The sequence below is a fragment of the Nannobrachium achirus genome, assembly GCF_963921795.1.
Source record: "Nannobrachium achirus genome assembly, chromosome: 2".
Lineage (NCBI taxonomy): Eukaryota > Metazoa > Chordata > Actinopteri > Myctophiformes > Myctophidae > Nannobrachium > Nannobrachium achirus.
The window spans coordinates 20,605,336-20,617,354 of NC_137811.1; the positions used below are offsets into that span (position 1 = coordinate 20,605,336).

General features: G+C 42.5%; 1 protein-coding gene across 1 annotated transcript; it reads right to left on the bottom strand.

Annotated features, from left to right (window-relative positions):
* Positions 1-3,692: 3,692 nt before the first annotated feature.
* Positions 3,693-11,062, bottom strand: ubxn11 (UBX domain protein 11; the record flags this gene model as incomplete). The annotated part of the gene is made up of 11 exons (XM_080740491.1): positions 3,693-3,852; positions 4,452-4,601; positions 5,329-5,402; positions 6,061-6,146; positions 6,273-6,399; positions 6,996-7,073; positions 7,745-7,968; positions 8,800-8,932; positions 9,954-10,054; positions 10,288-10,292; positions 10,989-11,062. 11 exons carry the CDS (start codon positions 11,060-11,062, stop codon positions 3,693-3,695), a joined length of 1,212 nt encoding a protein of 403 aa, XP_080596617.1.
* Between the last annotated feature and the right edge of the window lie 957 nt (positions 11,063-12,019).

Below are 12,019 nucleotides of genomic sequence, written 5' to 3' on the forward strand. Positions count from 1 at the left end.
GTCTGACATCCAGTTTGATGGACACTAATGACTGAACGCTACAATATCCTGCAGTATTGTTTTTCATTTTTGTTTGTTCACAAGTGTAATGTAAAAAGCATTTTTTTGTCCTAATTTATTACTGTGACATCTCGCTCATTTAACAAGCCTTACATAATAAGCTGCAGGTGAGCAGGAATGCCAAGTCTTTATTTTTTAGAAAGCCAACTACTACTGCATGTTCCAACATCTCAGATTGTTTTTCTTCTCTTTTTTTGCAAAAATGGAAAAGATGTTTATATTTTCATATTTCTTTGTCTTTGACTGTAGAAATAAAGATGGTTTTCAATACTCGCGTCTTGCCCATTGGTTTAAATGTATTTTATTACATTCATTATTGATAACTATTCTCTCTTCTCTGCAAAGGAGCCCTTAGCCATGTTTCATCCGTTTCAATTGAAACCAGGCCTGACCTCCGGCAGACCCAAACTGATCTGCAATTATTTGAATTGAATTAATCTACCCATGGATTAAAGATCGCCACGATTGGTTTTGGATTCCATAGAAGCCAGCAAGCATTTTGCACAGAAGAAGCCGATCTACAAGCTCTGAGCTTGTAGACAGGCTATTTAGTGTGGTTGCCCTAACAGGGCACTTGTCCCACTTTCTTTATTCCATCTTCCATCTTTCCAGATATTATTTTGCCGCGCTACTCCTCCCACAGTTCTGGTGGCATGCACTTGGGCCATATGTCAAATCAACCGGCTTCATCGGGACTCATCTGCTTGCATTTTGCTAAGAGATACATTATGTATAGTTTAATTTACATATATACATTTATTCGTGAATTCATTTTCTCCATTGACTTGAATGGGAAAATGCAAACATTTTACTCTGCCCAAACATGGAGATGACTGACATCATAGACCACATGAGACTGACGTGAAAGCCAAATGGGAAAATGCAGATTCAACCAGTATGTCCATATATGGGTAATCCAAGATACAGGCTTAATATTGATCAGGGATCTTCATATATGGGCATAAAAGCGACAAGGACTGACACAGATCTCCATAGCCTATATGGACATTAATTTATTAGTGATTTATTTCCCCCATAGGATCAATGGAATTAATTTGCAATGACTCACTTCACGGCAACCACACTTGCAATTTCCCATGAATGCATCTTTCTAGTTTCGGTTATTATTTTAAGATTGGATTTGAAGTGGAGTCTCCCGATCTCTGCAGCTCTTTAATAATTTGAGAATATTTTCCGGTGGGTCTTGATTGATTGATTGAAGAATTTATTAGAAGTTTGCAATAGAAAAAAGTACAGTTTCATGACAGTACAAATCACTGGTACAAGGTCAACTAAAAGGAGATCCTAGAAAGCCAAGGCTTATTTCCACAGGAACCACACTTTAAGTATCTCATATAACATTGAAAGACAGACAGATAGAACATAGTACTTTATCTAGGATAATATCAGTTTCAAAAGCATAACATCAAATACAAAGGCAGAAAAAGAGAAAAAAAAAGGGGGGGGGGGGGAGCATGGGGGCTTAGTCTATTTACAAGTCACGGGTAGCAGCTGTCTGAAGGTGACTTTTCATACCAATTTTGAAGGAGGCTAGGGATTTGCTCTCCTTTAGGGCTTGTGGAAGGGCGTTCCACATGTTGATGGTGTAGCAGGAGAACGAGTTAGAGCCTTGTTTAGTGTTAAATCTACGTTGATGATGATTAGTGGAGCTGCCTCTGGTGTTGTGATCGTGAACATCCTTGACCTTTAAGAAGTAGTTTGTCAGGTACATGGGAATTTTGGAGGTGTAGTGTATCTTGTACACCAGGCCCATTGCAAGATGCTGTACTCTGTCAGCTACTTTGAGCCATCCCACACTTTCGTGGTGATGATCGGTAAGGTGGGTCTGAGGAGGGAGACCAAGCACAACCCTAATTAGTTTGTTTTGGGCTGTTTGGAGCTTTAACTTTAAGGAAGCTGGGGCGTCGCGATACCAGACAAGGACTCCGTAATCAATGAGGGGCCCAATAAGAGCACCTCCTAGTGTCTTTCGGGATTTAATATTGATCAGCGGGGCAACCCTTTGCAAGAAGCGAATTCGTTGGTTGACTTTATTGATTACCTTGGTGGTCATTTTTTCACTGGATAGGTTAGCCTCCAGGATGCAACCCAGGTAGCAGATGTAGTTTTTTCTTTCTATCACAGTGTCACCTACTTTAATTGTGAAGTTCTCAACTAGGCTAAGTTTCTGACTAGATCCAAAGAGGATACATTCAGTTTTGCCTAGGTGAATTGAGAGTCTGTTGTCATTGAGCCAGGTGCAGATCTTGTTAAGTTCACAGTTAAGGGCCTTTTCAACCTGCGATATGTCTCTGCCTGAGACTAGGAGAGCCGAGTCGTCCACGAACAGAAACAGATTGCAGTCACAAGCAGATGACATGTCGTTTACGTATATTAAGAACAACAGTGGTCCTAGTATACTCCCTTGAGGTACTCCACAGTTTACTGGGAGGGGGGGGGGGGACAGGGTTCCGTTGACTTCCACCATCTGTTCCCTCCCCACCAAGTAAGAGTGCATCCATCTCACTGCTGTGCTATCAAGACCAATAGCTTTGAGTTTTTCAATCAGAATAGAATGATCGACGGTGTCAAATGCCTTCTGGAGGTCCAGCATGACCATGCCGCAATATTTGCCATCGTGAATTTCACGTTTGATGTAATCATTCAAATAGATGAGGCATGTATCTGTGGAATGGGACTCTCTGAAGCCAGACTGGAACTCGTAGATCAGTTTATTCTCTTCAAGATATTTAGCCACCTGTTCATAGACAATTTTTTCCATTACCTTAGAGATAGAACTAAGGATTGAGATTGGCCTGTAGCTGCCAGGGTCAAGTTTACTGCCTTTTTTGTGCAGGGGGGTTACCTTAGCTAATTTGAAGTCCTGGGGGACATAACCCTGCTTGATAGATAGATTAATAATATGGGTAATGATTGGGGCAATGGTGGCAGCTGAGTCTATGAGAAATTTGGGGGCGATTTTATCATGGCCAGCGGCCTTGAATTGAGGTAGGGTGTGCAGTTTTTTAAACACTTCATCAGTTGTCACCGTGGCAAGTTTAAAGTTGTCTTTGCATACCCCAAGGTTCCTGTAGAATTTCAAGATGTGCCTAACACCAAACAGCCCAGATGGAGCGGGCAGTTTATTGACCAGATTTTTGGCCATGGAGGTGAAGTAGATGTTGAGATTTTTGGCTACATCAAGACTGTCAGTGAGGAGGGTTATGGGAGTTTGGATGGATATGTTGCTGGCTATGGATCTGAGTTTAGCACCACAGCCTAGCTGGGTTTTAAATAGCTTCCATAGATCTCGTGGTTTGTGGATGTTTTCCTCAACTTTCTCATCCAAGTAGTTTTTTTTTGGCAGAAAGGATTAAGGAGGTTGTCCGATTTCTCAGTTTATTAGCCTACCCAGTTTCAGAGAGAGAGAGCCATTTAATCAGCTTAGATTTTAAAGTTTTTCAATACCAATTTTTAATCACTCTACAGATTGGATGACATTGGTACCCTGAAATTGGTACACCACCTCAAGTCCACCCCCCGCCCCCAATTGGTTATCTGCGCCAGGCTGGACAACCGAAGGCCAGAGATTATATTTTATCCCATGTTAAGTCTGCCTGTCTGTTAGTTAGTTAGTTAGTTAGTCTGTCTGTCTGAGAACAGCTGATCTTGGTCCGTAGCAGCAGGGCAGCGTTGGGTGTGAGCCCACAGGACAGGAGTGTGTGGGAGTTGTCGTCGTAGCGGCGCTGTGGGAACACACTGATGATGTCATAGTCCGTGACTCCTGTGGCCCTGTGGAACAGGAGAGACGAGAGAGAGCGTACGTACAGGTGAGTTCCATGGACGAAACCACGTGACTTAAGTCCTGTATTTCAGTGGTTCACAACCTTTTCAACATTTTTCAAACATCTTGCCTTTAATGACATGAGCAAAATTCAAAATAGGTACTTTATAATCACATCACAGTTTTGAGGCTGTCTGTGTAGTGGTTAGAGCATATCACTGTCGGGCAGAAACCTCGTATCTCCAAGTTTCAAAAGTAGTGAAAACAGCAGATCTACAAGCACACAACGCCTCGCGTGTGCTTGTAGATCGGCTGTTTTCACTAGTTTTGTTCATTTCTTTTAAATTATAAAAACGAACGGTTTTGGACATACAAGGTTTCCACCAGATGCCATTCTTGCGGAAGGTTGAGGGTTTGTGCTACAGGGTTCAAACCCTGCCCGGGGTCAAGGTCAGCAAGGGCATGCGGTCGCAACGGGTTCCTAACGCCAAATCAAATGGGTTCAGATCTCTGAGCCAAGTCTCCTGATTTGAAAGGGGTGAAATTATTTTTAGTACCAGCTTGAAAAAGCTGTGATAGTCTTGGATAATCCAGCCGGTCGTCTCACCTGTGTTTGTCCAGATGCTGGCGAAGGTGACCTATGGTTTCGGAGAAGCGCATCTTCAGTATGTAACTGCTCTCCCCGTCCTCTGACTTCACCCTCAGAGTGGTGACGTCACGAGCAGACGGAGGCCGCTCGCTGTCGCACATCTCCAGCCTGCGAGAGAGAAGGTGATGGGGTCACTTCTACATTACCGGTATGTCCATCTCATCATTTCAATGTCATTACTCATAGGGCATAGCAGTGGTGGCCATTTTCCCAAAAATATTTACATCAATTATTTTAAGCCTAGAATCAAGCCATCCAGGATCCTGGTGAATCATGACCATAAAACATTTGATTCTGTGAAGAAAGATTTTTTTTTTTTTTTTTTTTTTCACAGAACCAAATGTTTTATGGTCATAATTAACCAGGATCCTGGATGGCTTCATTCACAATTTCTATGTGAAAAACTAATGGGCTTTTTTGGGGGTGGAACCACAAATTGGCCACCCCTTCTTTATAAGGCTTATTGTTCTTGATATAATCACAATTTACAACAATACAATGCCTATCTCTGCAAGAATATTGAGCGACATAATGAGAAGGAAGGCAAGTCTCTTTTATTAAAGCTGAACCATTCAAAAAGCCAGTCAGTACATCAACAGAGTCATGTCAGACAGATAGGCGGCGGTGGTGGTGTTTAAAAGGTGTACCAGGGACAGTCCATTCAATTAAGCCAATGTCCGTGGTCTGTCAATAATCAAGTATTGAAGTGCATTGTTCTTCAGGTGCCAGTCACTTAGTTTGCAAATACATTGACCTTTATAATGATGACATATGATGTACAATTGCTGGACTTTAAATAAATACTTTAGATATTTAAAAATCATGTGTACAGTACCTCTCTTTCATGGCCCGCAGCACTGGTGTTTCTACCAGAATCACTGAATTGCGGATGCGGATGTCAGACTGTCCCTGCATTGAAAATATGAAGTGGAAATCAGACAGTGAAAAATTAGGGAATAAATACTAAACTTTTTGACTTCCTTGACGTCTTTCGATCAAAAACATTTATAAAAGTAATGGGTCACTCTCAGAGTGCCAAGAGTGAGTTCACTTATTTTTCTTTATACATGTCTCTAAAAGTGTTGTTTGTCTGGGTAGCTCTGTCGGTAGAGCTCTCGTCTTTGGAACACAAGGTCATGGGTTCGAACCCGCGCACTGCCAACTCAGCTTAGCTGCTGCAAATTGTGCGGTTAGTACTGGGAGGGCTAATGATAGGTGTGGCGCTCCACCTCAGCAATCCATCTTCCAGGAGTCTAGTGCATTGTCAGACTCCTGCGTTATCGGCTGATACCAACAATAAGCCTCTCCTGACCTACTTATTCTAGAATGTGTGTCAGTGTGACGAAGACTGGATAGCCGTAACGTTTGTTCGTTCTTTAGACACATGAGAAATAATAAGAAAGTGAACTCACTCTTGCCACTCTGAGTGCAACCCATTACTTGTATAGCTGTATGACAAGCAGAAATGTGTAAACTATATCATCTGGCAAAGACGGTTGTATTAGGCAGCCTTGAGATTCCAGCAGACATCCCTGTTCACTGGCCTCACCTGCAGAACAGCCTGAACTGAGTCCCGGATGTCAATCACTCTGCCAGCCTTCACCACCACTTTGGGCAACTTGTTCAGGAATTGATCCATAGTGGTCTTCTTGCCTGTGTCAGGAAAAGGAGAAAAAGAAAAGCCTTGAGATTGTTTCGTATCACATTTGATATCACATTATACCCAGCTTATACAGTATATGCCCTGGGTGAGAGGAGTGATAAACCTGCAGTACAGACCGGGTATTACAGAGGGGACAGTATTGAGTGATCGTTGGCCTGTTGCTCCATCAACAGACTGTCCTTTTCCAGGAAACTCTGCCCACGGTCTCCTGACAACAAATTCCTCCTCCCGTCTGTCATGAACCTGCAGAAAGAAGCAATTAGTCCTCTATTTCAGTGTTTCTCAAACTTTGACATTTCAGGGTCTCCCCTTAACTCTGACAGTATACAACTGGAACTAAATGGACCCGTCAGGGTCCATTTGGTTCCATTTGTATACTGTTAGAGTTACAGACTTGTATGGGTCAATTTAGACCCCTCTAAAAGGAACCCACAGAGTCCCTAGAATCCACTTTGAGAATCTCTGCTCTATTTTATAACAGTGTTCTTCTGACAACCAAACAAACCCCCATGGAAGTGGTTCCCAACCCCAACTTTTTGAACATTTTAGAAAAACTCTTATGTGTGACTATTTTTTACACTATAATGGCATGCCAAAAATAGGGAGCAAGTTATGATTTTGTGCAGCAAGTTTAACATTTCGGGCCACCTCTGAACAGACTTGGCATCAAGCCTCCACCTGTGATCGGCAGGTTGGGAGGAAACACTGCTCTATGGAATGTCACATGTTCAGACAAAGCCACTTCGACAAGGTGTCCTGTCCTGTCTGTGCTTGTGCCGTGTCGTGTCGTGCTGTCACTCTCGTCATCGCCCACACCAACACACAGCTGCAGTACGCACCTCGAAAGGCACTCCGTCTGGAAATCTCTGCTGGAGCTCGGATGGGAAATATCCGTCCATCAGGTCTTGCATGCACTGCTGCAAAGAGCGAGAATAACTGGATGTGAGCCAGAGTTCATCAGATCTACAAGCTCAAAATGTGACACATTCTCTCTCTCTCTCTCTCTCTCTCTCTCTCTCTCTCTCTCTCTCTCTCTCTCCGGCTCTTTAATAAACTGAAAATATATCTTCAGGGGGAATCCAATTTCATTCAATCGGGAGAGAGAGCCCCGCAAAGATCATTGATCAACTTGTGTTCCAGTTCCAATTTTGTCTGCTCATATAGACCTATTTGTTTCATTACTTACAATTTCACTCGTTTATTCTGTATCCTTTCTCTCGGTTGAAATTTTGGGGGGTCCCCAGATGATTAGCTTAATGTGCAACATTGTTTTCTCACTCAACAGTAAACAAACCAACATAAAGTTTAATGTATAGAGGGTATCTGCACATTTCTAAAGTGACAATTTAAGGGCTTAAGTTTTAACATTGGCCAATTTGTCAAATATTAGAGGCTGATATTGTGAAAATAGCCGATCTACATGCGCATGTAGATCGGCTATTTTCACAATAGAGCCATATTAAATGTAATGGCTCAACTCTTAGTGCTCGTCAGGGTGGGGGTCCCCAATTAAAATATGATTATTTTGGGGGTCGCAGCCTGAAAAGGTTGAGAACCACTGCCTCACAGCAGTGGTTACCAAACCCACCTGGGTGCAGTGTTCCTGGTAGGAGCGGAAGGGTCCGTCAAACATCACGATGCCGTTGCTGTAGAGCCTGAGTGGGACGGGGGTCTTCCGGGCCAGGTGCGCCCCCCTCCCCTTGGCAGTGGCCTGGACGAAGGACTCCCCCTCCCCTGCCAGGATGTTCAGCTCCTGGATGCTCTGCACCACCAGGTCAAAGTTCATCTGGAAGCTCCTGATGGTGGAGGAGGCTGCAAGGGTATGATGGTGGAGAGTAACTATAAAGTACATTTACTCAAGTGCTGTACTGTACTTAAAGGGGAAGACCACCCATTTTCAATATTGAACTGTGTCATTAATATACCTTAGAGGAGTTGTGTGGAAATAGAAAAAAAAACGTTCCCCCTGTGTTGCCTAGAACTGGAGGATAGAGTTTGGGGTTTGTATTGTAAATTACAACTTGATGACATCACACATTGTACTTTACAATACAAACCCCAAAATCAATCCTCCAGTTCTAGGCAACACAGAAGGGGGGGAACTTTTTTTCTTTTTCCACACAACTCCTCTAAGGTATATTAATGACATAGTTCAATATTGAAAATGGGTGGTCTTCCCCTTTAAGAAAAACCTACTTTTATTGTTACTTGCGTATTGTCCATTTTTCAATATTTTACACTTCTGTTCTGCTCCACGTGTCAGAGACAAATACTGTAATGTACTTTTTACTCCACTACAATGATTTGACAGCTTTCTAGTTTGCAGATTTGGATTATTATTACAAAACATACACTAAAATATTAAGCCTTATATTTCTATTTTATACTTGCTATAACAAAAAGGGCATACATACAGTGCAAGCTCAGTCACAACGCGTCACAATGCATGTTTTGAGCTTAGAAACCAAATTGACCCTAACTAGGTCTGTAACTTTGAGAGGGTACAAATGGAACCAAATGGACCCGCAAAGGGTCCATTTGGTTCCATTTGTACCCTCTCAGAGTTAAGGACTCTTGAAAAGAAAAGGTTTTAGGACCATTTCGGGCCCTAAGCGGAAGGAGAGGTTTTGTTGGTGCCCCAACCTGGTTGCCACGTGTCTCTGTCTGAGGAGCTCTGTCTCTGGGTGGGTTCATGGTCTTCTGCCTCCTCTTCACTGGTGGTCTTACAGCCGTCCCCATCGCCCACCCAGATCATGCCATATTCACTCAGAAAACGCTGCCCAGGACAACGCAGGAAACACATTGACATAAATTGAATCATTCAACATTAGAGCTGTGGGTATTACAACTTTTCAAGGACCCCACTAATATGTATTTGGCCGCGATAATACAAGATTTGCATTTTAATATTTTGTTTGTAGTTTCTGTGCTTGTTGTGGGCGGAAATAAAGGGCTCTATATAGCAATCACAGATCTACAAGCTCGCAGCGTGTCGTGTTGCGACCTGTTGTGAGCTTGTAGATCTTCAGTACGCTACGTGGTTCAAGTGGTTGAACTTACCTCCATTTCATGTACTTGGGCCTGCAGACGGCTGCATTTATCAACAAGTTCATCTTTGTCGGTCGGGTCACTGCTTGTCTCTAAATGAACACAGGTGAATCATTTAGCCTAAAGAAATGTATTCTGTTTATATGTAGTACTTGTGGTGCAGAGTCTAGAGAATTGCTGGGAGTTACCTGTGTTTTTAAGAAGCCTCAATTTCTCTTCCAGAACAGAAATCCTTTTGTCCTTGAGCCGTAAACATAGGATTGTAATATATATATTGTCAGTGAAGTACATAAACATTGCAATTAAAATGTAGGCATTAAGCAGATGCGATCCAGATCGAGGACAGTGCCTCAAGAAACTAGGATACCAGGTAAACAACCTAGCATTTGCCTAAACAAGATATCTAAATACATTTATTTACAGTACATTTAAAGTTTAAATGTACTATAGTTTACATTTTAAACTATAAGATGCCAGGTTAACAACAAGCTTTGTGTCTGTCTAAGTAGCATGCCATCTAAACCACTTTAAGATGCTATCTAAATCACATTTTTAACATCTGTAGTGTAGAAAAACAGATCTGAGAAACAAAAGACGAATGAGTGACCAAGATGCTGTGTCTGAAGGGAGTCTGCAGTTCTAAATGCCAACGGTGAGTTTATTCCATTTTGGGAGCCAGGAGGAGGGCTCATGTTGTTTGGACTAGTTTGACTTGGTGGAGGTCTGTTAGAGGTGATGACCAGACTCACCTTGCATTCTATCTGGTGAGCCTGGGTCTTCAGGGTTCTCTCTAGACAGGCCAGACGCTGCATCATGGACGACATCAGCTCATAGTCACTGGGTGGAATACCTGGGTGACCGCCACACACGCACGCACGCACGCACGCACGCACGCACACACACACACACACACACACACACACACACACACAAGCAAAAAGTACCCACATGGACAAGTATAAATAAATGAGACCAGCATAGAAAATGAAAAAGGTCTAGGCATATAGGTATATGAATTGATTAGTAGAGAAGATTACATGTCACACTTCTCACACGTAACGTTAGTTATAAATGACACCTTACCGTTACTGAGTGTTTTGGAAGAGGTGTTAGATGTTGATATAGAGACATGGTCACCAGGCTGGGACACTGAGGGAAGATGTCGGCCAGAAATGATCTCCTCATATTCTGAAATATCATTAAAGCACAAACAGTCACTTCACCAAAACACACTGCTCATCAATAAGACATTTTTTGACATCAAAGTCAAATGATAGAAGTAAGCGGTGTAGGCCTTTTTGGTTGGTACCGTATTGAGGGGTTCAATAGTTAATCGAAGTAATCGTTACATAAAAACAATAATCAACCATTTAATTATAATAATCAATTAATAATAATCCCTATTTTGGGCGTGTCATCATAGGACAAATGTTTCTAAACATAAAGAAAAAGAAATATATACGTAATGATAGTGAAAACAACTGATCTACATGATTTGTTATGAGTTTGTAGATCTACTACTTTCACTATTTTTACAGGACACTGTGGTTAATTGATTTATTGATTGAACAGAATAATCGCCAAGAAAATAATGTTGCAGCACTTGTAATTATAAGTAAGGTAGTTATAAGACCTACTTCTGGTAAGACTGTCCTTGAAAGGTACCCTTCCACTCTCTCTGTGGGGGAAATTAAATAAACACACACTTAATAAATCATCTTCTTAGTTCTTGAACATGTTGTGTTTTTGTATTTTTTCCCACACCACACAGACAAGTAGCCTACCCTTGTTGCTGGTCCAGTGAGCCTTGGAGTGGAACACGCCTGGTTTTCTTCAACATGGACAGCGGTGAACTCATCTCAACACCCTGACCTGACCTGGCCTGACTGAGGGAGCACCGAAGTAGGAAGGCTCTCTGTCAAATATGTAGCTCCAAGTTTCTATGTTTTCTGTATTAATATTACCACAGGTCCACAGCCAAGATCCAGCCCTTGTGAAAAAGTTTATTTATCTCTTGGTCTGCAGATAAATAAACTATATGAATTCCTGGTTGAGTAGGCTATATTCCTGTGCTGTATGTTCTGCCCATACCCACTAACCACATCATGATTGTTTGGAGTTTGTTGCCCATGGTAACCTGTGAGACCTTGGGAAATGAAACGCTCACTGTGAAATCCTTGTCTCTTCCACAAGGTGTCGCTTTGTACCAGCTACCTTTATAGCCTACCTACCAACCTACCCTTGCCTACACTTGTAGGCCTACCTATAATAATATCAGCAAAAGCACATTTTTGTGGTTTGGTAAGCTAACTTTTACTGTGACATAGCTCTGATTACACATTTCTTTGTTCACAATTGACTTTATACATAGCATAGGTCACACTTCTGATTGTTTTTGAGCGGTGGTCACACCGTCTCCATAGCGTGGCCGTGTGTGTAGGTATGTTTGTTTGTATGTGGGTGGGTCTGTATGTAGCCTCAAGCCTGTGGTGTAGTACCTTTTATGACCACACATGTTAAGGGAGGGGCGCTGTTTTCAGGCCAGGCCAGGCCAGGCACACACACACACACACACACGCGCACACACACACTCACACACACACACACACACACACACACACACACACACACACACACACACACACAGGGGGGAAGGGGGAGGGGTAAACCGGTTGGTGGGTAAACCACCGCTCAGTTCACACGGGTGTGATTTTTAATTTGACACTTGGCTATCTGGGGACCCATCGTCAATGGGATGGGAGCAAGGCGCAAGTTGGCACCTCCACATATATAGGCCCACATACATAACCTACAG